The 26,299-nt window shown below is 42.7% G+C and overlaps 1 protein-coding gene across 1 annotated transcript in view; it reads right to left on the bottom strand.

Moving 5' to 3' along the window:
* LOC137423810 (disintegrin and metalloproteinase domain-containing protein 12) overlaps positions 1–26,299 on the bottom strand; it is a 974,424-nt gene that overhangs the window by 103,023 nt on the left and 845,102 nt on the right. Inside the window, exons 8-10 of the mRNA XM_078773544.1 lie at positions 12,854–12,925; positions 4,854–5,023; positions 3,167–3,251 (exon numbers count right to left, since the gene is read on the bottom strand). Of these exons, the coding sequence (XP_078629670.1) occupies positions 3,167–3,251; positions 4,854–5,023; positions 12,854–12,925 (327 nt within the window). The remainder of the gene's footprint in view (positions 1–3,166; positions 3,252–4,853; positions 5,024–12,853; positions 12,926–26,299) is intronic.

The following is a 26,299-nucleotide window of genomic DNA, read 5'->3' as shown; positions in this document are numbered from 1 at the left end:
GGGAGGGGAAGGGGGAGGGGAGGGGAGGGGGAGGGAGGGGGGAGGAGAGGGGGAGGGAGGGGGGAGGGGGAAGGGGGAGGGAAGGGGAGGGGGTTGGGAGGGGGGAGGGGGTTGGGAGGGGGGAGGGGGAGGGGGGAGGGGGAAGGGGTAGGGAAGGGGAGGGCCAGTCAACAATGACGTTGCAGTTCTCATGATCGGAGAGCAGCACAACAATCGCGACATCGTCCTGAATCTTCGCAACAGCACGAAGCGGAATTTGGAGACTCACCGATCCTGTGACGCCCTCCAGTACCGGCGTTGCCGGGTGGGGGAAGGGAGACCCGTACATTCCCAACCCGTACATTCGCCCTCTCGACTCAAGCTCACTCGGACAAAAGCCTCGCACAAATTACACCGTGAAGGCTCAATGGCCATGTCTATGCCACAAATCAAGTACGTGAGCGAGTCGGGCGCACTGAATTGAAAATATATAGAACGCTCATACTCCGTGAAAAGTGAAGCCAACTGGCGGCGGGGATGGAATAACTCACATTATTTCAACCTGAGAGGTGTTTCACCTCGCTCCGGTGGATTTACCTGCCGATGCGCTTATTACTTGGATTTGTCCCAATGGAGCAAGGTGATTAAGAGGTCAAAGGATACCAGAGTCAACGACTCTGAAGTTCAGCTACATCTTAGCTCAGCCACAGCTAAATACAACACAAACTATACATGAATAGGCTAACAACGGCACGTTAACATTTTTTATTTTTTTTTACTTTACTTTAAACACTTATCGCAGACTCATGCGGCACACTCAATTGATTGTGCTTATTCGGAACATCACGTGATCGCTCTGAGCGAATCAGCGCGCTGCTCTGCCACCGGTCAGAATCCGTGTATAATATTCCTCGCTGAAAAAAAATATGGATCTAAAGATGAAAGAAAAAGAAACCTATGTGGTGTGAATGGCAATGTTCCTCGCTGAAATGTGAAAAAACGCAATCGCGCGGCAAGGAACATCACGTGATCGCTCTGAGCGATCGATTGCAACTCTGCGTCGTGTCGTGGGTGTGGCCAACGTGGCCTCATGCTCCCAGGTGATTGGCTAACTCGAGCTCGAGAGAGCCATAATGCGCTACGTTATGGCAAAAAATATGGATCTAAAGATGAAAGAAAAAAAAAATCTATGTGGTGTGAATGGCAATGTTCGTCGCTGAAATGTGAAAAAACGCAATCACTTTTCGCTCTGAAATATGTGCGAACGCGTAACTGAGTTAATGGCGGCAAGGAACATCACGTGATCGCTCTGAGCGAATCAGCACGCTGCTCTGCCTCCGGTCAGATTCCGGTCATAATATTCCTCACTGAAATGCGCTGAGGTAAAAATATGGTAAAAAAATATTATGAAATAAATTTTTAGGTCGGCCATGTTCTTCCCAGGCTCAATGGCCATGTCTGTGCCAAATATCAAGTACGTGAGCCTCTCCGTTTCGGAGTCTATCGGTAACATTACACACACACACACACAAACTGTGTTATATATATATATAGATATATATATATATACTGTATGTATATATATATATATATATATATATATATATATATATATATATATATATATATATATATATATATATATATACAGTATATATATATATATATATATATATATATATATATATATATATATATATATATATATATATATATATATATATATATATATATATATAATCGGGAGATTAAATCAGATGCGGACGTAGCTTCAGGACGGTCGATCTTTAATTTTCGACAAGCTTTCGACCAACAAAGGTCTTCTTCTTAGTCTACAGAAACAACAGGCATGTATATCAGACAAGTATGTATAGTGATATGTGTGTAAGATGTGTGGTATGTGTAGAAAATGCATACAAAAGGAAGAGCCACGCTAAAACTCACTCACCGTCCCCAAGTCCAGCGGAAGTGAAGCGCAGCTTAACAGTTATCGTTCATGTTATAGTTGGTGCACATGCATATACAAATATAGAGATGCATACATACATAAACACACAAGCATATATTCATATACCATTTATATTCATATAATATGTTTATATATTTATTTATATATTTATATAAATGACATATAAAGGCAGCATGAATGAATGAGTGAATGAGTGAATGTGAAGATTAGTAGTAGTAGTAGTAGTAGTAGTAGTAGTAGTAGTGGTGATGGTGGTAGTAGTAGTAGTAGTAGTGGTAGTGGTATTAACAGTAGTGGTAGTAGTAGTGATGGTGGAAGTAGTAGTAGTGGTAGTAGTAGTGGTATTAATAATAGTAGTAGTAGTAGTAGTAGTAGTAGTAGTAGTAGTAGTAGTGGTAGTAGTGATGGTGGTAGTAGTAGTAGTAGTAGTGGTAGTGGTATTAATAGTGGTGGTAATAGTAGTGATGGTGGTAGTAGTAGTAGTAGTGGTAGTGGTATTAACAGTAGCGGTAGTAGTAGTAGTGGTGGTGATGGCAGTAGTAGTAGTGGTATTAATAGTAGTGGTAGTAGTAGTGGTATTAATAGTAGTGGTAGTAGTAGTGGTATTAATAGTAGTGGTATTAATAGTAGTGGTAGTAGTAGTGGTATTAATAGTAAAGGTGGTAGTAGTAGTAGTGATGGTAGTAGTAGTGTTGGTAGTAGAAGTAGTGGTAGTGGTAGTAGTAGTGGTATTAATAGTAGTGGTAGTAGTAGTAGTAGTGATGGTGGTAGTAGTAGTAGTGGTAGTGGTATTAACAGTAATAGTAGTAGTAGTAGTGGTGGTGGTGGTGGTAGTAGTAGTGGTATTAATAGTAGTGGTAGTAGTAGTGGTATTAATGGTAGTGGTAGTAGTAGTAGTAGTAGTGATGGTGGTAGTAGTGGTGGTAGTGGTATTAATTAGTAATCGATCGTAAAAAATAAAGAGCCAATCGATATCTAGCATTTGAAAATTGTAATTTCTATAAATGTAAACTTTAAAATAAAAATCTCAATGAAAATTTACATAAAAACCATAAACAGGTCCTTAAAATAAATAAATAAACCTAAATTGGTATTCTCGCAGCAGGTCGGTGATGCTTGTCTATAATCATAAAGGTTCTATTTATTAAGTACCTTCGAAGCACGGTAGGTTATTGTGTAAGCATACCCCACTAGTATAAGAATAAAAATGGCACTTACCATGCTCACACCACCTGACTGTTCCGCGCTGCACATACTCGACAATGGTGCCATTCCCACAGTCGTGCCTTGGAACTGAATCCCCCTGTATATGTCAGACAGTTGGGAATTGTTGCACAAAATAACATCAGTTGGAGAGAAGGATGCACACACACCATGACATTGAGAAATGTTTTACAATTGGAGACAATCCACTCGTGTCTTTGTGCATGGAAGTCCTGGCAGTGTATTGCTGTGTTATGTTTGCACTCAGTACAAAAACAAGTGAATTACCGTCATATTGTGTGGGTTTGCCATTAATAACTTCCACCAAAAAGAACATTCCTTACAATGTTATTCTGCGCATTTTCCAGGAGCAAATAGCACCGTATTGAAGATTATCTTCATATCTCAATGGCAAAGGGCCGGTCTTGTCGCCAAAGACAATTAAATAACTAATTAATTAAAAGTCCATGATGTCCCCAAACCGAAGGGATGCTAATGTTATCACCATCAACTAGCGAAGGAACTGTTTCTAGACTAGAATCAATAATGGACACGGGTTGTCACTCTGACACATGACACCTGACTGCAGGTGTAGGAAATTTTAATTTGTTCAGGGTGCGACTGATAAGTCGCCCACCCAAGACACAGTGTGATCCTTAACGTCCATCAACGACCGGTCCGGGCAGATGGGTCCCTCACGTTTAACGTCCATCAATGACCGGTCCGGGCAGATGGTTCACTAACGGTTAACGTCCACCAATGACCGGTCCTGGCGGATGGGTCCCTCACGCTTAACGTCCATCAATCACTGTTCCTGGCAGATGGGTCGCTCATGTTTAATGTCCATCAATGACCGGTCCTGGCAGATGGGTCCCTCACGTTTAATGTCCATCATTGACCGGTTCTGGCAGATGGGTCCCTCACGTTTAATGTCCATCAATGACTGGTCCTGGCAGATGGGTCCCTCACGCTTAACGTCCATCAATGACCGGTCCTGGCAGATGGGTCCCTCATGCTTAATGTCCATCAATGACCGGTCCTGGCAGATGGGTCCCTCACATTTAATGTCCATCAATGACCGGTCCTGGCAGATGGGTCCCTCACGTTTAATGTCCATCATTGACCGGTTCTGGCAGATGGGTCCCTCACGTTTAATGTCCATCAATGACTGGTCCTGGCAGATGGGTCCCTCACGCTTAATGTCCATCAATGACCGGTCCTGGCGGATGGGTCCCTCACACTTAACGTCCGCTCACTGGAAATCGGCACACACATTACATTGATGGATTGTCCTGGATGCGCAACACCAGGGTTTAGATTTGAAATCCCAGGCTAGACAACTCCAAGTGTGCGTATCTCTAGGCCATCCTACCTGAGCCCCTCTCACAAATACGATGGTATGGAATGAAAGCTGCAAAAAGAAGAGTATTTTAAATCGGAATGGAGGATGTATGATCATATCGCAGCACACGTTTAGATCTGGCAAAATGGCGTCGAGGTTTATTCGCATAATGGAAAATAAAAATATGGTGTTTGTGGAATTGCTGACTATCAAATTGTGAGATCATTTTGAACGCTTGAACCTCATCAATTTAATCATTCATGCATATTGAGGTATTCCTGTGGGTTTAAAAGCATATCCATAAGGATGTCACTTTATTTCTCCAAATTATCCCCGCTGGAATCTCCATGGACATCTTACGTGACGAGCTGGGAGTTGTCGTGCTTTTGCCGCGCCAACAGTTGCTTCTTCCTCCACCTCAGGAAGTTAAAAAGTGTTGTGCTGGCATCGAGTCCGACCTCGACTTTGTCTCTGTCCGTCCAGACTTCGACACCAACCAGTGCGATGCGAATGTTGAGAGCCTTATAGAACTGGGAGGGTTGTGGAAATTGTGCGTTCATCGTCAACATTTGTCCGTTGGTAAATTTGATGTTAACAATAATGTTACTACAGTCAATAACATCCAACAGTCAAAAGGTGTGACTTAGGGGATGAAAATGTGAAACGTTACAAAATGCCGAGGAAAAATATCAACAGGTAGACACTTCCAATTAATCTTAGAGTTGAATTAAGGATAAGGATTGCAGGTAATGTCATGTCTTTCTTCAACATATTAATTTGTTACATAGTTGTCAACTGAAAGGTCAATTCTACAACCACGACTGCCACCTCTACTACTAATACTACCACCTCTACTACTAGCGGTCAAAGTTGACGGTAGGGCTTCTTCTTCTTCCTGAACGTCATCATACTTAACTCAGAAACGTGATCAATGGCACATTCAGCAGCAAATATTCAACAAAAAGGTGAAATGATGATTTGACATTTGTGATGGATTCTGATTTGGATGTAATTGCTTTTCCATTATATTTTCCCTCATTTCAAATATGTTAATGTTTCTTCTTCGGTTGAGCAACCTCAGGTACTCCAGCTATAAACGCTTCTATAGCTCATCTAGGGGCCGCGGTCTCATTCAGGGGTGTGTGGGACCGGGAGAGGGGCGTAAATTATCTATGTAAATGTGTACCATGTACCGCCACCTGGTGACCGCCACCTTTTTTACCTGTGCAACACAGGTTATGAAGCACTCTTTGCATGGGAAATTTTTTCCTCCTTTCCTTCCGCCCCCCCCCCCTCCCCGACCCCCCTCGTCCCCCAGCAATGCCGGGTACTCCTGCTAATAACAAATAACTATATAAATTAACGAAGGAAAAAAATAAATAAAGTTGTGCAGAATTATACAGCAAATATCTGTGAAGATAAATAATTAATGGGAAATATTGAAAGTAATTAAAAATGTGTTAAAAACACATTTTGATAAAGAAGAAGAAGAAGACCAAAGCAGTTTCTTGGCTATTTGGGCACAACCCTGGACGGGTCGCCACTCCGACACAGGATACTCGAATGTCTCATTCATCCCAGTAAGCTGTGACTCTTTTTTCCATCCTGGGATGGATGACAGGTTGAGTTCACCCACCTGGTGTTAATTAACCAGCGTGACAGGGGCTTGAACTCAAGACCCCAATATCTTATAAGTCAGCCACAACCATTAAGGCAACACCAGGCTTACCATTTTGGTAAAAGGTCACTCCATTCTTTCAACAATGATGTCAACGCTTTGGCTCGCGAACCAATGGCTGATGATTCCAAACCCTTATTGTAACTACTTAGATTGTCTACGTGTGTCTCACAATTCATATTAAAGTGCAACGATGTCTACTGATGTCTTTGTCTTACAAGTGATTTATGTACAAGTTACACTATATGAGCCTTAGATCAATGCAAAAAATAAATAAATAAATAAATAAAGAAGTTGAAACAACTGACATCCTCCTTCCTTTCCAGAAAATCATTTCCGAAACGATTCCAAAGGGAAGAACTTCTTCCGTTACTCAAACGGTCGAGCTCTATCAGTGGGAATTTGTTCAGGAGCTTTTCCGATTGCACTCCAGGTGGCTTTCCGCTGTGGCATATTCAAACTCCTGAGATGAATGGACAACTGTTTTGTGAAGGGTAGTGTCGTACTTCGGCAGCAGACTGCAACACCGGGTAGCATACTTAGATCAACATCCTGAAAAATCCATCTATCCCTCTGCGTTGATCCAATTTAGCATTCCCACTGGAACCATTGTCTCATGATGCCGAGATCCAAAGATACAGTTCCCATACACGATGTCGACATGCACATGACCTACTTCCTGCTCTTCGAAGTACGCTGACGCATCGGATACAAGTTGGTTTGTCAGTGAGTTATTTAAAAGAAAGGAAAACTAGACTGTTTAGAGATATTGAGAGGTTGGGAGTTTCACTGGGCCTTAAGCTTCATTATCTTTTGTTGAACTTGTCATACTAGTCTTGCTTTGGCCTCCATTTGACTCAAATTTAAAGATTTGCTTTTGAAGTTTCCCAAGTTAGACTACAAGTGATTTTTAGTGGCACAAAACTTCATACAGTACTTTATGATGGGGTATTCAAAAAGTCATACGAACGAGCTAGGAACAAAATGGTGACGTATCTCAGATGATTATGAGTATCCCGTTAGTAGATCCTATTTGAGTGTGCAACATGCATGTGGAGATATGTGGAGAGATGAAGGAGACTCATCTACCAATGAAAACGTTGCCCAGATTGAAGTGACACCACAGACAATTATTGTCTTCATACTAAAATACGCCATTTGTGTCTGTCCATCTGTCTGATGAATTTTTGACGCCAATACATACCATCCTTACTTATCCAATCTCAACCAAACTTGACAGGGTGACCAAGGGTTACATAATGAAGGTTGCAGCACATTCATTTGCCCCCCTCCCCAAGGGGATTTTTGGCTTCGCTGGCTCATTGCGGCTTTGCAGTCGGGTACTAGTAGCCGGCGAAGCCGGTGTTGTCAATAAACGCGTACGTATTATGTCGAAAACCAGATTATGCCTTGGCTTGAGAATTCCGAAGCGCAATGGAGGCCGCCATCTTGCGGATGCGGAAGTATGCATAACAAATTGAAAAACGTTCAATAGGAGTTTATTTCACCCGTCTTTGTTTGATTCACAATCTTATGCACCTCTAATTTATTATTAAAATACTTTAAGACCAACCTCGGCCCGCACGGGCCTGGTTATCTTCAACGAAAAGCGTCACGAAACACTGGAACCAATGAGATTCGAGCATTTGAAAAAATATTTCTAAAACCAAATCACGCAATGGAGGCCGCCATCGACCGGATGCGGAAGTTTGCATAAAACAATTGCGAAAAAGTTCAATAGGAGTTTGTTTCACACGTCTTTGTTTGATTCACAATCTAATGCACCTCTAATTTGTAATTAAAATACGTTAAGACCAACCTTGTTATCTTCAACGAAAATCGTCACCAAACACCGGAACCAATGAGATTCGAGCATTTGAAAAATATTTTTTAAAAGCTTATTACGCGTTTCGGACGCTGAAAATGGCGTCATATATTCTAAAATTGATGAAGAATTATTTTTTAGAAATCTCGCGGCCGTAGGGGATCGTTTTTCATGGCCAGAAATACGGTATAAGCGGTTTACATAAAGAAAGAAAGCTCGGTTTGATTAACGACAGTCACACATTGACATTGCCGTTGAAACGGTGCTATCGTCTGATCTGTCGGCACTGATCTTACTGCAAGCTAACTTCTTCTGGTGGAGGAAGCCGCCGTGCCCGGAGAGAACCAGCCCGGACAGCAACTGAAGTTAGAAGACGACACACATACTGTGAAAACGTATGTTAAGCCCAGTTAAAATTTCTTAAAATAGGCCTTAAGCTAGCACATCGTATAGTTACTTCCTTAAGCTTCTTGTGACATTTATTGTATGTAGGTATTGGGGAGGACTGTCTGCTCTTCTCTTTTACCAAGTCTTACCAGGTATGGTACCTACACCGACCTACTATCAACTACCTAACCTACTGATGCCATCGTGATGGGTAAAATAGTGGCAAGAGGCTTTGGCTTCGCCGGCTCATTGCGGCTTTGCAGTCGGGTACTAGTAGCCGGCGAAGCCGGTGTTGTCAATAAACGCGTACGTATTATGTCTAAAACCAGATTATGCCTTGGCTTGAGAATTCCGAAGCGCAATGGAGGCCGCCATCTTGCGGATGCGGAAGTATGCATAACAAATTGAAAAACGTTCAATAGGAGTTTCTTTCACCCGTCTTTGTTTGATTCACAATCTTATGCACCTCTAATTTATTATTAAAATACTTTAAGACCAACCTCGGCCCGCACGGGCCTGGTTATCTTCAACGAAAAGCGTCACGAAACACCGGAACCAATGAGATTCGAGCATTTGAAAAAATATTTCTAAAACCAAATCACGCAATGGAGGCCGCCATCGACCGGATGCGGAAGTTTGCATAAAACAATTGCGAAAAAGTTCAATAGGAGTTTGTTTCACCCGTCTTTGTTTGATTCACAATCTAATGCACCTCTAATTTGTAATTAAAATGCGTTAAGACCAACCTCGTTATCTTCAACGAAAATCGTCACCAAACACCGGAACCAATGAGATTCGAGCATTTGAAAAAATATTTTTTTAAAGCTTATTACGCGTTTCGGAGGCTGAAAACGGCGTCAAATATTCTAAAATTGACGAAGAATTATTTTTTAGAAATAACGGCGCTATCGTCTGATCTGTCGGCACTGATCTTACTGCAAGCTAACTTCTTCTGGTGGAGGAAGCGGCAGTGCCCGGAGAGAACCAGCCCTGACAGCGACTGAAGTTAGAAGACTACACACATACTGTGAAAACGTATGTTAAGCCCAGTTAAAATTTCTTAAAATAGGCCTTAAGCTAGCACATCGTATAGTTACTTCCTTAAGCTTCTTGTGACATTGATTGTATGTAGGTATTGGGGAGGACTATCTGCTCTTCTCTTTTACCAAGTCTTACCAGGTACGGTACCTACTACACCTACCTACTACCAACTACCTAACCTACTGATGCCATAGTGATGGGTAAAATAGTGGCAAGAGGCTTTGGCTTCGCCGGCTCATTGCGGCTTTGCAGTCGGGTACTAGTAGTTATAATGGCGCTTCTGTGGGATCAACGGCTTCTACAGGAAGTAAAAATATTCTACACCACAAACACGTATGATTAGCTTTTTAAACAGTCACTCATGCTTTTTATAACACTAAATGAAGAAATTTGGAGGAATCCCAACATCCATGAAGTAAGTTTTACTTACAGAACTGAGCGAAGATCTACTGTACTCTATATAACCCACAGATGTTGGGTTAATAACATGGCCCTTTCTGCGCTACCCTGGCATTTTTCGTAGCGAACTTTTGAAACGAGCTCCTGCTGTTTAACACGAAACTGAAAGAGAGAAGCTCGGGTTGTGCTCATTTACCAAGCAGCTATCTAGCACTTGCCAAGCCAGCCGTTCCTTAACAGTTTTGAATGGAGTGCTTGCTCGAATGCTTAAACAACTTGGCGATATCTTCACAAGAAACTTGGTAAATGAACACGCACCCAATGTTCTTGAGACCCGCCCATAGATCGACTGTAATCTATATACCCCAAAGAGGAGTGACCCTTCCTGCTCCTCCCGGAGTCTGTGGGTGTACTAGTACGTCAAATAACAAAAGCTAACATAGTCGTTCTTACCCACAAATGGTACTCTTTTTCGAACTAACAACTTACTCTTTTCTTTGGTACTCTTTTCCCCTCCCTCCCACGCCTCCTCCCCCTCCCACAGATCTCCCGATATCCCTGCTCTCAAATGTTGTGTTTGTGTCCACCCCCTTCTCTCCCCATCTTGCCTACCGCTCCCCTTATTATATGTTTTATGTGTCTGTTTGACTTTTTGTGTGATTAATGTTAGCTCTTTCACGAGCCTCGATCTTGTATAAAAAAAAACAAAAAGAAACACAACAACCAGGAAGGACCTTTCACTCGCTCGCCATCCTGAGGTTGAGAACCGCAGTGCCAAGGGCAGATTTTGTTAATGAGAGTAAAAAGTGTCTGTAGTAGAGTGTCGATGTCATGGGGACGCCACTGAAGTAGTCAACACGGCTGAAGGCGGACGTATTGAGGACTCGGCCATTTAGCTGTGGAATGAGCCGACCTCGAGGAATTAACAAGTTGTTATCGGATTGTCACTAATAACCCAGTTAGATCATCAATAACGCCAAGGGAGCAGGTAATATTCTTGGCCTGCTTGATAGTGCTTAACACCTTTAAATTCCCTCTTGGCAATTTGGGATGAGCAAAAACAAAACCAAAAAAAACTGACCAATGTAAAGGCAGGAGCATCAACTTGCATGGAATTTCACAGCTTTGAAGAAAGACAGGCCCTTATTATATCAGACAACCACGTGTGCTTCGTTTAAATTGGAGAACGTATCGATTGGTGTATTCTAATCAGCTGAAGAAAGCTCGTATCCTTGGGTATCATTCGAAGAAATGCGGCGTTTCCACCGAGATAACACAAGGGTACCAGAAAAAGGGTTTTAAACAACACCTGCCATCCTCAACAACGCTCTACTCAAACACGATGTAAACATGTTGGATTAAAAAAAACATACGAACAGATATCTTTTTTATTCCATGTGGTTAACATAGACATCCTTAGCCAGACATAAAATAATCTCTTAATCCGCAGTTAAAAGCTCCTGGAAAGTTGCATTCGCAGTTGGTGGCGGCTCAATGCGCAGAGGAGAAGAGGCCCATAAAATGAAGATCCTGCAATGAATTTGTTATTCAATCATCCCATGGACTATCCAGATATACATTTTGATTAGATTTGCTCCAAAGATTTGTTTTTTTGTTTGTTTACAAATCTGTGGTCAGCATTTCTTGCCAAGTTTGATGTGATGACTATGAGCTAATCTGGCAAGGAAGACAGGAGAATGAGGGGAAAATGAGGGGCAGAGGATGGGATTGTCTTGGAATTCTAAAATCACCCCTTCTAGGAGATTTCTCAAGAAAAGAAACGTTGAATGTTCGCAATTTATTTGTCCTTCTCATGCCATATGCATACGGATACTAGGGGCGTTTCATTGGCGAGGGGTTACGATCCTGAACGGGTCACCACTCCGACCGAACATGCTCGACTGAGAGTCGAGGAACATGGAATTTGGGCAAGGTGCATGAAGGATACCTGGCCTAACCTGCATGAAGGATTGGTCCCAACTATGGGGTGCTAATTGTTGTGCACAAACAAACAGGGTCGCTAAAATGGGACGATGAAGGCACATCAGTCAGTGTCACTTCAAATGAGCATCCCGACTACCAACAATGGCCATTCCCGAGATAGTCAATGGAAAATGATATAAGGATGACAAAAGGACAGAATTAATTTTAAATTAAATTTGAACCCCAAATTTGCTTCATAAATCCTCCTTCGCTGCATCTTTAATCTTGCCTTTTCGAGACCACGGTTATGCCAGAGACCAGTTCGAAGCGACGACTCCTTTTGGTTTTCTGGAGTGATGAATCACCATTAGAACCACATTTAGAGGCCATTTTCCCCCCGCAGGGTGGAGGTTGGCCTTTTTCAGGCACCATGGTCCCCTATTTGAAGCAATGTTTTACGGCCGGATGCCCTTCCTGCCGCCAACCCTGTTAGTCGCCTCTTGCGATACACAGGGAACTACCAGTCGCCAACCCTGTTAGTCGCCTCTTGCGATACACAGGGAACTACCAGTCGCCAACCCTGTTAGTCGCCTCTTGCGATACACAGGGAACTACCAGTGAACTGGTACTCAATTTGCGGACCTCGGAAGGATGACAGGGTGAGTCAACCCCCCTGGTGTTAAGTCAGCGATCGACTGGGATTCGAACCCAGGATCCTATGATCCCAAGCCGCACCATAACCGCTAAGCAACACCAGGCTTGGTTTTCTGGAGTGATGGACGTGCAATAACTGCTCGCCAAACAAATCCTCACATTGGTTCTTCTCAAAAGCTAAAAAAGTCATTCTCTCTTCTCCTGTGAAGTATCAGCACCAAAGCTCCTTTGGCATTCAGTTTTGGTTTCGAGGGAATATACAAAGCGACAGCCAAGCGCAACAATAAAGTATGGTTAAAATTCCAAGTTATTCGTCTTTTGAAACGTTTCACATTTATTAAGGATTGATGTGGTTGTTGTGGGAAGAAGAAAGCAATTTTGGAAGTCGTTAGTTGAAATCGTATCGTATTCACATTATAGTTGGTGTACAGCGCACGATTCAATTAAACCCACCTTGTCGATGTAATTAGCAACTTCTATCATCCGTTGCTTTGTCAGTGGCAGGTTTCTTTTCTGGTTGACAAACTGTGGAAGAAACAAAGCAGTCATGCAATTAAATATAACCAAGAACGATACAAAATGCGGCAATTAAGCCAAAAGGAAATCCAATTTTTTTGGGGGGGGAATGAGTAATAATAAACTGAGGCCTAGCTGGGAGCGTTGAACTGTTTGCCAACTTTCCCTTGTAGAAAAATAACCACTTGTTATATGATCAATAAACAAGTCTTTATCGAAGTTCATTTGGATGTGATTAAAAATGATTGAGTGATAAAACAAGCGGAACTGCCATTTGGACACCCTGCAAATAATGACAATAGGTTATCACCAACTCTCTTACAATAGTGATAACAAATAGAATCTTAGTGATAACAATAGGTTATCACTCTCTATTCACCTTCACTCTTTCATTCCTCTTTTTTTCCCTGCCTCTGGAACAAACTTCCTCACCCTCTTCAATCCCTCTCCTCCCTCCAGGTCTTTAAAAAAGCTGTTCACCACCATCTCTTATCTTCCCCCATCCAAAACCTTGATCTCCTCTACCCCCGTTAATTCAACCCAGATACACTTTTTTGAAATTCCGACTTCTGTCCTGGAATTCCTTGCAGTGTACATGTGTTTTATACCTCACCCCCTCCCCTTCCCACGCCTCCTCTCCCCAAGCCCTCTCCCTCCCACAGATCTCCCGATGTCCCTGCTCTCAAATGTTGTACTTGCGTGCTTCTCCCTCTCTCCCCATCTTGTCTCCCGCTCCCTTTATTTCGTCTTATGTGTCAGTTTGTCTTTTTGTGATTAATGTTAGCTCTTACACGAGCCTCAATCTTGTATACAAAAAAATAAATAATAATCACAATTTAGCCCTTGAAATGCACCACCATGTTTAAAAACAAACAAACAACTCATCCATCTCATTGGGCGATCAAGCGAGATCTTCACAACATGGATGAACAAAAATAACGTTTTGAAAATGATGTACAACATAAAGTATGAAACACGTGTGTGACTGGTAACTTCTGTTAAGGGTTGATGTATTGCCAAAAACAGGGGCAGCCACAACACTAACCCTTCATGTGGCACAACAAGCTAGACCTACAGCAGAGATGTCCGAACTTCCATCTATCAATTATTTGGGCATCTATAAATGTGTTACATCCTCTGTGAGATGTTTGATTTCTCATAGAGATCAGCAGAAAGGTGAGAGGAATGCTTGTGATGCTCCAGGATGGCAGGTTTATAGTAAAGTTGGAAATCAAACCAAGAACAGACAGCTTCACCATATTATTATTATTATTATTATTATTATTATTATTATTATTATTGTTCAAATGTTCTTCTTCTTCATTCGTTAGTATGTAGCAGGCTGATAGGATGGCCTGGAGGTATGCACACTCATCTCTAAGTCTTCTAGCCTGGGTTTGAATCCCGACCCACCTATAAACCACCATCCTGATGTTTCACCGGCAGGGCGATTCATCAATGTGTGTGCCATCCCTCGGATGGACGTTAAACTGGGGGTCCTCTCTGGGGGGGCCATCCCTCAAACTGGGGGGCCAGCATGGGTTGGTGTACGTTAAAGATCCCATGGTGTCCTTCGCAAAGAGTAGGCGACTATCACCGGCACCATGGCCAAATTCCAAACATCCACCAACTAATGCCAGCAGACGGGTCACCCAGTTTAGCATCCGAGGGATGGCATCGATGAATTTCCAGGCAACTAAACAGGTCAAGAGTGAGTGCAGGTGCTTCCGAGTCTTTTCATTAATAATTGTCTTAAACATCTATGTGTGGATTTTATTTTTCCACAAAATAGTCACATGAGACCCGCTACTGTTATTCTCAATGCATCAGGTGGCAAGGTGCGAAATCACACACCTATGAATAAAACGTCTTCAATGTACACAACAAATTCACTGCAGCAGCGACATTAAAACTGGCTTCAGGACACTCTCAACCTCTCAAGAAATATTAAGTGTCAGAAATAGGGGCGGAGGGTGTTATACAATTTCATTTCCTGCTGCACAACCATCAGCTCATCGCACCTTCAAATCACTTATCAGCTCATTACTCCCCTTTGTCAATAATTGGAAGAATTTTTTTTTTGCATCAAAGACCGAATTTATTGAAGTTATTACAAATTAAAATGTGTAAGTGAGCGAAGCTAAATGGCACAGAAAACTGGTTATATAATACACATTACTTTTCCGAGTAGGGTGAACAATGCACAGTTGTCGTTATTAGAGACAATCCTGTCGCTGTCGCCGATAAAGCACCGACCAGTGGTTCTCATACTCCAAGTGGCGCTGGAGAAGGAAAATATACAACTAGATTAACATGGGAGCCTTCCAGGAACAGCAGATTCCGCCTCCGTGAGCATTGGAAGGGCAAGTCTCTGGATAGTTTGAGATCCAATTAAAAAAAAAGTATTGGATGGATAATATTGCCATTGGAAAGTTTGAAGTTCAGGAAGAATGTTGTGTTCTGAAAACTTTTCCTGACAATCAAAAGGCTTCTTGTTTTTTGTCTTCAAAACATGATAATGAAAACGAGCATTCTGAGTATTGCGCTGCAATACATGTCCCCTACCCGCAGTCTGTCATCCGGAAAACTGTTGGGGAAATTACCAAAGTTCAAAGTGCCATAACTTTGTCAAAAATGATGGAAACGTTGTGAAGTTCGAACTTGATCTGTAACTTGTCATGCGGAAACCATCTACCAAGTTTGAAATCATTAGCATTAAGGGTTTAGGAAAAAAGTCCGGAAAACTGTTCTTTGCGTGACGGACTGACAGACTGACAGACTGACAGACTGACGGACGGAGGGACGGCGTGCAAACCTATAGTCCCCTCCGGTATACACCGGTAGGGGACTAAAAAACAAAAACAATTGGAAACAAGATAAACCATTGTGTTTGGGTACCTCACTTTTATGGGGAGTCTCCAAGGAGGCACCACTTTATCTTTAACCCTTACAGGTCAAGACAGGAAATCCGTTTTGGGAGTTTTGTTCAACATATTGGACTAACAGCCTATCAGGGTTGGCTTATGCTTCACCTGCTAAATCTGGGTGTGTGAAATAAGTTTAACTTGCAAATAACCTGTTCTTAGTCGTCTAGTTCATGTGGTTCTGTCAAGTCGTGCACGTCCTTTTGGTGACATTAGTGATCAGATTTGTCCAAACAACCCGATCCTGCACTGCTTCCCGAAACGTAGGCACAGACTACCTAGTCCCGGCAATCACGATATCAATCCAGCACATGACGTTGAATGATTTGCCATGGAGGCCACCACCAGGGGGCGATATATGATATGCACACTTACATAGAGAGAATTGGGATCCCAATCCACATCTTGAATCCTCGGGACAATGATCTTTTTTTTTTTCTTTTTTTTTTTTACCGCATGAAACCTTTCCGTGTCCACCTCGAGTACAGCCACCGGAGTTCAACTCATTACATCCAGCGGTTCAGGAGTGTATAGATGTAAAACAAACATACAGACAGTGTGATATTTTGACGTCTATGGTTTTCAGGTGGATAATTGGGGTATTTTATTATAACTTGTAATACCCCCCTGACACCGGGAGAGCACACAACAAGTACAACCAGCAGCTTTCATCTAATGTCGTTCAATGGTTTGGAATGGAAAGAAGTCAAACACACAAACAAACAGACACTTCTCAAACGAAAACGGCACGCGGTGGAGCGCATACCTCCGCCAGGCTGAACAGTTATAATAATAATAATAATTCATTTATTTTGTATAGCGCTTTTCCAGAAGCCCAAAGGCGCTTTGACAGAGTGGAAAACATAATGCATAACAATACATGAAAACAACAATTGCAAAAAGACAAGAATCAAGAAAACAAACAGCAGCGATATACGGCATATATATAAGACAAGAATCAAAAAGACAAGACAAGAATCAATAGGGAAATATTTAAAGCAAAAGGAGGGAGAAGGAGAAGAGATAGTCAGGGGTTAAATGCTGTGGGTTGAATGTTGAATGCAGCGTTGAACAGGTGGGTCTTTAGTGATGTTTTGAATGTGGTGAGTGAGGAGGAGTCTCTGATGGTGTGAGGTAGTGAGTTCCAGAGGGTGGGAGCAGCGATGGAGAAGGCCCTGTCCCCCCAGGATCTGAATTTGGTCCGGATGGAGGGGGTCAGGAGGTTGGTACCAGCAGAGCGGAGGTTGCGGGTGGGAGTGTGTCTGGAGAGGAGGTCAGCCAGGTAGGATGGGGCCAGGTTATGGAGGGCTTTGTATGTCAAGAGGAGGATTTTGTACTGGATTCTCTGGGGGATGGGGAGCCAGTGAAGCTTGTAAAGGACGGGGGTGATGTGGTCACGGGTCCGGGAATGAGTGAGTAGACGGGCAGCGGAGTTCTGAATGTATTGGAGTTTATTGGTGATTTTTGAGGGTGAACCATAGAGGAGGCTATTGCAGTAGTCCAGACGGGAGGTGATGAAGGCGTGGATGAGGGTTTCTGCAGCCGTGGAGGAGAGGGATGAGCGGAGACGGGCAATGTTTTTCAGGTGAAAGAAGGCTGACTTTGTGATCTGTTTAGTGTATTTGTCGAAGGAAAGGGTTTGGTCAAAGATGACGCCAAGATTCCGGATGTGAGGGGAGGTGGATACTGGGATACCGTCGATGTTGAGGGCAAAGTTATGGGTGGATTTTGTGAGCGTTTTTGGGCCAATGATGATTATTTCAGATTTATCACAGTTAAGCTTGAGGAAGTTGATTTGAAGCCAGGATTTTATTTCAGTGATGCAGTTTGTCAGGATAGAGTGGGTGTCGGTGGAGACGGACTTGGTGGAGATGAAAAGCTGGATGTCATCGGCGAAGCAGTGGAATTGGAGACCATGACGGCGGATTAAGTGACCGAGCGGGGACAGGTAAAGGATGAAGAGGAGGGGGCCAAGAACTGAACCTTGGGGGACACCTTGGGGGAGGGGAGCAGTGGGGGATTTGCAGTTATTGATGGAGATGAACTGGCATCTGTCAGAGAGGTATGATTTAATCCAAGAGAGGGCAGTGCCGGTGACGTTAAAGGTGGATTCAAGTCGGGTGAGGAGGATAGTGTGATCGATGGTGTCAAAGGCAGCGCTGAGGTCGAGGAGGACGAGAATGTTGAGGTTGCCAGCGTCAGAGGAGAGGAGAAGGTCGTTGGTGATTTTGAGGAGAGCAGTTTCAGTACTGTGGTTGGAGCGGAATCCGGATTGGAATGTTTCATACAAGTTATTGGCAGAGAGATGATGTTTGAGTTGAGTGGCTACAGCGCGTTCCAAAACTTTTGACAGAAAGGGTAGGTTGGAGATGGGTCTGAAGTTGTTTAGGGTGTCAGGGTTTAGACCAGGTTTTTTTAGAATGGGGGTAACAGCAGCAATTTTGAGGGAAGGTGGGACGATGCCTGTAGACAGGGAGGAGTTTATTGTTGCAATGATAAGTGGAGAGAGAGCAGGGAGGGAGGCTTTGACAAAGCTGGAGGGGATGGGGTCAAGAGTGCAGGTGGCAGTTTTCATTCCTATGAGGAGTTCAGAGAGGTCAGTAGGAGAGATTGGGGAGAACCGAGACAGGGGATGGCAGGACAAGGGGGGGCAGGTGGTTGGAGGGGGAGCGGGTGCGGCGGTGGTCAAGCTGTTGTAGATGTTGTCAATTTTGCGTTGGAAGAAAGAGAGGAAGGAGATGCAGTTGTCTACTGTGAATGACTGGGTGGTGGTGTTCAGGGGGCGGAGGAGTTTGTTTATTGTCGAGAAGAGTGCTTTTGGGTTTCCGGAGCCAGAGTGGATAATTTGAGAGTAGTAGGCAGAGCGGGCGCGGGAGAGGGCATCTTTGTAGTGTTGTATGTGGTCCTTGTAGGCTTGGGAGTGAACTGTGAGACCCGTTTTATTGCGGAGTCTTTCAAGTTGGCGAGCACGAGTTTTCATCAGGTGGAGTTCAGGGGTAAACCAGGGAGCAGAATGGGTGAAAGAAACTGTTTTGGTTTTTACAGGCGCAAGCTGGTCAAGGCAGGAGGAGAGAGTGTGGTTGTAGTAGTCAGTGAGGTCGGAAGGGGTGTGGAGGTCAATGAAGGGAGAAGTGGACATTTTTTCAGAGAGGGTGGATGAGAATGAGGTAGGTGAAAGAGCGTTTAGCTTACGGAAGTTGATTGTGCGATAATGCCTTGGTGTTGGGGCGGGGATGTTGATGGTCAGAGTGATGGCTAAGTGGTCAGAGAGGGTGAGGTCGGAGCCATAGAGATGGTGCAAATTTAATCCAGTGGAGCAGACAAGGTCCAAAATGTGACCACGGATATGGGTAGGAAAGTCGACATGTTGAGTGAGGTTAAAGCAGGTGAGTAAATCAGTGAAGTCAGTGGTTATTGTGGAGTCAGTGGAGTCCATGTGGATATTGAAATCACCAAGGAGGAGGATTGAGGGGGAGAGGGAACATAGCTGGGTCAGAAAGTAGGAGAAGTCAGACAGGAATGATGGGTGTGGTTTGGGAGGGCGGTAGACGACAGCCATGACTGACTGCGTGTGACCAGAGAGTTTTAAAACCAGGTGTTCAAATGATGGAGCAGATGAGATGGAGATGAGGTTGGTCTTGATGTCTTGACGGTGGATAACGGCAATTCCACCACCTCGGCCCTCCGAGCGTGGTTTATTGACGTAGGAATATCCATTGGGTGTGGTGAGGTTGAGTGTGTAGTAGTCCAGAGGTTGTTGCCAGGTTTCGGTGAGACAGAGAAAGTCCAGTTTGTTATCCAGGATGTATTCGTTCAGGATGAGGCATTTATTGTTGAGGGACCGGGTGTTGAACAGGGTGAGCTTGATGTTGTTTTGAACAGCAGGGATGAATTCAGGTGATTTAGCCAGGGTTCGTAGGCAAGAGGTGCGATCGTGTGGGTTGCTGTGACCAGGTGCGCTGGGACGAAGAGTGAGAGTGCGCTGAGCCGACCAGAGGACGGGGATGGAGTGACCTGATTGCAAATAAACAAACTTGCGACCGGAGCCACGGTGAATGTACCTGGGTCGTCGGAGGAGTCCATTTGATTTGATGGCAGAGATGCATGATGGGGTGGAGCGGGTATTGAGCAGAAGAAGCCTTGCGGCGGAGTACTTCAGAGCCATGCCAGGCAGGAGCGAAGGGACGAGTACGAGGCCAAGGTCGAGGAGGCAAAGCGGCAAACGCAGCGGCAAACGCAGCGGCAAACGACTGCAGCCGCTAATCAAGACCACAGCGGCAAACAAGGCCACAAGGCCACCGGCAAACAAGGCCACGGCCACAATCAACGGGAGCGGGCCTTTCGAATTCCGTATTCCGTACCATCAAAAGCAGATTCCGTTATCCAGCCGGAGAACACGCGGCACGTGCGGGTGTGAAAAGGCAGGACAGGTGTGAGATGTCAGGTCAGAAAGGTAGAAGCAGACCCTGTACATCCATCCAGTCGGAGAAGCGGCGAATATGCAACGCCAGCGTCCTCTCGCAACCGAACCCGGAAGTTAACATTATAACTTTATATTATAACATTATAATGTTAACTTTCCCAGTTAACATTATATATTCCTTTGAAAGGCCGGATCTGGATTTGGACCTGAACCAAAATCGAATTGCTTGTTCTTGTCACCCAACCAACTCATCCACCAAGTTTCCTCTGAATCCGTATACAACTTTTTTGAAATATCATTCAATATATTGATTTGGTTCCATCTTACAATGGTGAACAATCACTTTAAAAATTCTCTGATCTGGATTCCAATCTTCACCAAAATTGAATCAATTCATCCTTGTCACGCACTCAACCTGTCCACCAGATTTCATGCGAATCTGTCCACAACGTTTTGAAATATATCCTGCTCACAGACAAACAAACATACAGACAAAGAAACAGACAGACAGACAGACAGGGGTGAATAAGTTACCTCCACACATAATTGTAGTGATAATTGGTCGGAGGTCCTGAAGCCACCGCCATTTAACTTCTCCATCACCATATTCCCTCTCCCACAACAAAGATAATCCCATTTGCGTCAATACAAATACTTGCTTCAAGGTGCATATTTCCTATAAAAATTACACTTCCCCACTTGATTTTTCTCCTTTCCCACTTGATTTTTCTCCTTTCCCACCTGATTTTTCTCCTTTCCCACTTGATTTTTCTCCTTCCCCACCTGATTATTCTCCTTTCCCACCTGATTTTTCTCCTTCCCCACCTGATTTTTCTCCTTTCCTATTTTCTCCTTTCCCACTTGATTTTTCTCCTTCCCCACCTGATTATTCTCCTTTCCCACCTGATTTTTCTCCTTCCCCACCTGATTTTTCTCCTTTCCCACTTGATTTTTCTCCTTTCCTATTTTCTCCTTTCCCACCTGATTTTTCTCCTTTCCCACTTGATTTTTCTCCTTCCCCACCTGATTATTCTCCTTTCCCACCTGATTTTTCTCCTTTCCCACTTGATTTTTCTCCTTTCCCACTTGATTTTTCTCCTTTCCGACTTGATTTTTCTCCTTTCCCACTTGATTTTTCTCCTTTCCCACTTGATTTTTCTCCTTTCCCACTTGATTTTTCTCCTTTCCCACTTGATTTTTCTCCTTTCCCACTTGATTTTTCTCCTTTCCCACTTGATTTTTCTCCTTTCCCACTTGATTTTTCTCCTTTCCCACTTGATTTTTCTCCTTTCCGACTTGATTTTTCTCCTTTCCCACTTGATTTTTCTCCTTTCCCACTTGATTTTTCTCCTTTCCCACCTGATTTTTCTCCTTTCCCACCTGATTTTTCTCCTTTCCCACTTGATTTTTCTCCTTTCCCACTTGATTTTTCTCCTTTCCCACTTGATTTTTCTCCTTTCCTATTTTCTCCTTTCCCACTTGATTTTTCTCCTTTCCGACTTGATTTTTCTCCTTTCCTATTTTCTCCTTTCCCACTTGATTTTTCTCCTTTCCTATTTTCTCCTTTCCCACTTGATTTTTCTCCTTTCCCACTTGATTTTTCTCCTTTCCTATTTTCTCCTTTCCCACTTGATTTTTCTCCTTTCCCACTTGATTTTTCTCCTTTCCTATTTTCTCCTTCCCCACTTGATTTTTCTCCTTTCCCACTTGATTTTTCTCCTTCCCCACTTGATTTTTCTCCTTTCCCACCTGATTTTTCTCCTTTCCCACTTGATTTTTCTCCTTCCCCACTTGATTTTTCTCCTTTCCCCACTTGATTTTTCTCCTTTCCCACTTGATTTTTCTCCTTCCCCACTTGATTTTTCTCCTTTCCCACTTGATTTTTCTCCTTTCCCACCTGATTTTTCTCCTTTCCCACTTGATTTTTCTCCTTCCCCACTTGATTTTTCTCCTTTCCCCACTTGATTTTTCTCCTTTCCCACTTGATTTTTCTCCTTTCCCACTTGATTTTTCTCCTTTCCGACTTGATTTTTCTCCTTTCCCACTTGATTTTTCTCCTTTCCCACTTGATTTTTCTCCTTTCCCACCTGATTTTTCTCCTTTCCCACTTGATTTTTCTCCTTTCCCACTTGATTTTTCTCCTTTCCCACTTGATTTTTCTCCTTTCCCACTTGATTTTTCTCCTTTCCCACTTGATTTTTCTCCTTTCCCACTTGATTTTTCTCCTTTCCGACTTGATTTTTCTCCTTTCCCACTTGATTTTTCTCCTTTCCCACTTGATTTTTCTCCTTTCCCACCTGATTTTTCTCCTTTCCCACCTGATTTTTCTCCTTTCCCACTTGATTTTTCTCCTTTCCCACTTGATTTTTCTCCTTTCCCACTTGATTTTTCTCCTTTCCTATTTTCTCCTTTCCCACTTGATTTTTCTCCTTTCCGACTTGATTTTTCTCCTTTCCCACTTGATTTTTCTCCTTTCCCACTTGATTTTTCTCCTTTCCCACCTGATTTTTCTCCTTTCCCACTTGATTTTTCTCCTTTCCCACTTGATTTTTCTCCTTTCCCACTTGATTTTTCTCCTTTCCCACCTGATTTTTCTCCTTTCCCACTTGATTTTTCTCTTTTCCCACTTGATTTTTCTTCTTTCCCACTTGATTTTTCTCCTTTCCCACTTGATTTTTCTCCTTTCCCACTTGATTTTTCTCCTTTCCCACTTGATTTTTCTCCTTTCCCACTTGATTTTTCTCCTTTCCCACTTGATTTTTCTCCTTTCCCACTTGATTTTTCTCCTTTCCCACTTGATTTTTCTCCTTTCCCACTTGATTTTTCTCCTTTCCCCACTTGATTTTTCTCCTTTCCCACTTGATTTTTCTCCTTTCCCCACTTGATTTTTCTCCTTTCCCCACTTGATTTTTCTCCTTTCCCACTTGATTTTTCTCCTTTTCCACTTGATTTTTCTCCTTTCCCACTTGATTTTTCTCCTTTCCCACTTGATTTTTCTCCTTTCCCACTTGATTTTTCTCCTTTCCCACTTGATTTTTCTCCTTTCCTATTTTCTCCTTTCCCACTTGATTTTTCTCCTTTCCCACTTGATTTTTCTCCTTTCCCACTTGATTTTTCTCCTTTCCCACTTGATTTTTCTCCTTTCCCACTTGATTTTTCTCCTTTCCCACTTGATTTTTCTCCTTTCCCACTTGATTTTTCTCCTTTCCCACTTGATTTTTCTTCTTTCCCACTTGATTTTTCTCCTTTCCCACTTGATTTTTCTTCTTTCCCACTTGATTTTTCTCCTTTCCCACTTGATTTTTCTCCTTTCCCACTTGATTTTTCTCCTTTCCCACTTGATTTTTCTCCTTTCCCACTTGATTTTTCTCCTTTCCCACTTGATTTTTCTTCTTTCCCACTTGATTTTTCTCCTTTCCCACTTGATTTTTCTCCTTTCCCACTTGATTTTTCTCCTTTCCCACTTGATTTTTCTCCTTTCCCACTTGATTTTTCTCCTTTCCCACTTGATTTTTCTCCTTTCCCACTTGATTTTTCTTCTTTCCCACTTGATTTTTCTCCTTTCCCACTTGATTTTTCTCCTTTCCCACTTGATTTTTCTCCTTTCCCACTTGATTTTTCTCCTTTCCCACTTGATTTTTCTCCTTTCCCACTTGATTTTTCTCCTTTCCCACTTGATTTTTCTCCTTTCCCACTTGATTTTTCTCCTTTCCCACTTGATTTTTCTCCTTTCCCACTTGATTTTTCTCCTTTCCCACTTGATTTTTCTCCTTTCCCACTTGATTTTTCTCCTTTCCCACTTGATTTTTCTCCTTTCCCACTTGATTTTTCTCCTTTCCCACTTGATTTTTCTCCTTTCCCACTTGATTTTTCTCCTTTCCCACTTGATTTTTCTCCTTTCCCACTTGATTTTTCTCCTTTCCTATTTTCTCCTTTCCCACTTGATTTTTCTCCTTTCCCACTTGATTTTTCTCCTTTCCCACTTGATTTTTCTCCTTTCCCACTTGATTTTTCTCCTTTCCCACTTGATTTTTCTCCTTTCCCACTTGATTTTTCTCCTTTCCCACTTGATTTTTCTCCTTTCCCACTTGATTTTTCTCCTTTCCCACTTGATTTTTCTTCTTTCCCACTTGATTTTTCTCCTTTCCCACTTGATTTTTCTTCTTTCCCACTTGATTTTTCTCCTTTCCCACTTGATTTTTCTCCTTTCCCACTTGATTTTTCTCCTTTCCCACCTGATTTTTCTCTTTTCCCACTTGATTTTTCTCCTTTCCCACCTGATTTTTCTCCTTTCCCACTTGATTTTTCTCCTTTCCCACTTGATTTTTCTCCTTTCCCACTTGATTTTTCTCCTTTCCCACTTGATTTTTCTGCTTTCCCACTTGATTTTTCTCCTTTCCCACTTGATTTTTCTCCTTTCCCACTTGATTTTTCTCCTTTCCCACTTGATTTTTCTCCTTTCCCACTTGATTTTTCTCCTTTCCCACCTGATTTTTCTCCTTTCCCACTTGATTTTTCTCCTTTCCCACCTGATTTTTCTCTTTTCGCACCTGATTTTTCTCCTTTCCTATTTTCTCCTTTCCCACTTGATTTTTCTCCTTTCCCACTTGATTTTTCTCCTTTCCCACTTGATTTTTCTCCTTTCCCACTTGATTTTTCTTCTTTCCCACTTGATTTTTCTCCTTTCCCACTTGATTTTTCTCCTTTCCCACTTGATTTTTCTCCTTTCCCACTTGATTTTTCTCCTTTCCCACTTGATTTTTCTCCTTTCCCACTTGATTTTTCTCCTTTCCCACTTGATTTTTCTCCTTTCCCACTTGATTTTTCTCCTTTCCCACTTGATTTTTCTCCTTTCCCCACTTGATTTTTCTCCTTTCCCACTTGATTTTTCTCCTTTCCCACTTGATTTTTCTCCTTTCCCACCTGATTTTTCTCCTTTCCCACTTGATTTTTCTCCTTTCCCACTTGATTTTTCTCCTTTCCGACTTGATTTTTCTCCTTTCCCACTTGATTTTTCTCTTTTCCCACTTGATTTTTCTTCTTTCCCACTTGATTTTTCTCCTTTCCCACTTGATTTTTCTCCTTTCCCACTTGATTTTTCTTCTTTCCCACTTGATTTTTCTCCTTTCCCACTTGATTTTTCTCCTTTCCCACTTGATTTTTCTCCTTTCCCACTTGATTTTTCTCCTTTCCCACTTGATTTTTCTCCTTTCCCACTTGATTTTTCTCCTTTCCCACTTGATTTTTCTCCTTTCCCACTTGATTTTTCTCCTTTCCCACTTGATTTTTCTCCTTTCCCCACTTGATTTTTCTCCTTTCCCACTTGATTTTTCTCCTTTCCCCACTTGATTTTTCTCCTTTCCCCACTTGATTTTTCTCCTTTCCCACTTGATTTTTCTCCTTTTCCACTTGATTTTCTCCTTTCCCACTTGATTTTTCTCCTTTCCCACTTGATTTTTCTCCTTTCCCACTTGATTTTTCTCCTTTCCCACTTGATTTTTCTCCTTTCCCACTTGATTTTTCTCCTTTCCCACTTGATTTTTCTCCTTTCCCACTTGATTTTTCTCCTTTCCCACTTGATTTTTCTCCTTTCCCACTTGATTTTTCTCCTTTCCCACTTGATTTTTCTCCTTTCCCACTTGATTTTTCTCCTTTCCCACTTGATTTTTCTCCTTTCCCACTTGATTTTTCTCCTTTCCCACTTGATTTTTCTCCTTCCCCACCTGATTTTTCTCCTTTCCCACTTGATTTTTCTCCTTTCCTATTTTCTCCTTTCCCACCTGATTTTTCTCCTTTCCCACTTGATTTTTCTCCTTCCCCACCTGATTATTCTCCTTTCCCACCTGATTTTTCTCCTTTCCCACTTGATTTTTCTCCTTTCCCACTTGATTTTTCTCCTTTCCGACTTGATTTTTCTCCTTTCCCACTTGATTTTTCTCCTTTCCCACTTGATTTTTCTCCTTTCCCACCTGATTTTTCTCCTTTCCCACTTGATTTTTCTCCTTTCCCACTTGATTTTTCTCCTTTCCCACTTGA

The sequence above is a fragment of the Myxine glutinosa genome, chromosome 3 (genome assembly GCF_964187855.1).
Source record: "Myxine glutinosa chromosome 3, kmMyxGlut1.1, whole genome shotgun sequence".
Classification (NCBI taxonomy): Eukaryota; Metazoa; Chordata; class Myxini; order Myxiniformes; family Myxinidae; genus Myxine; species Myxine glutinosa.
Note: the sequence above shows the minus strand (reverse complement) of the source record. Positions and strands in the feature narration are given on the sequence as shown.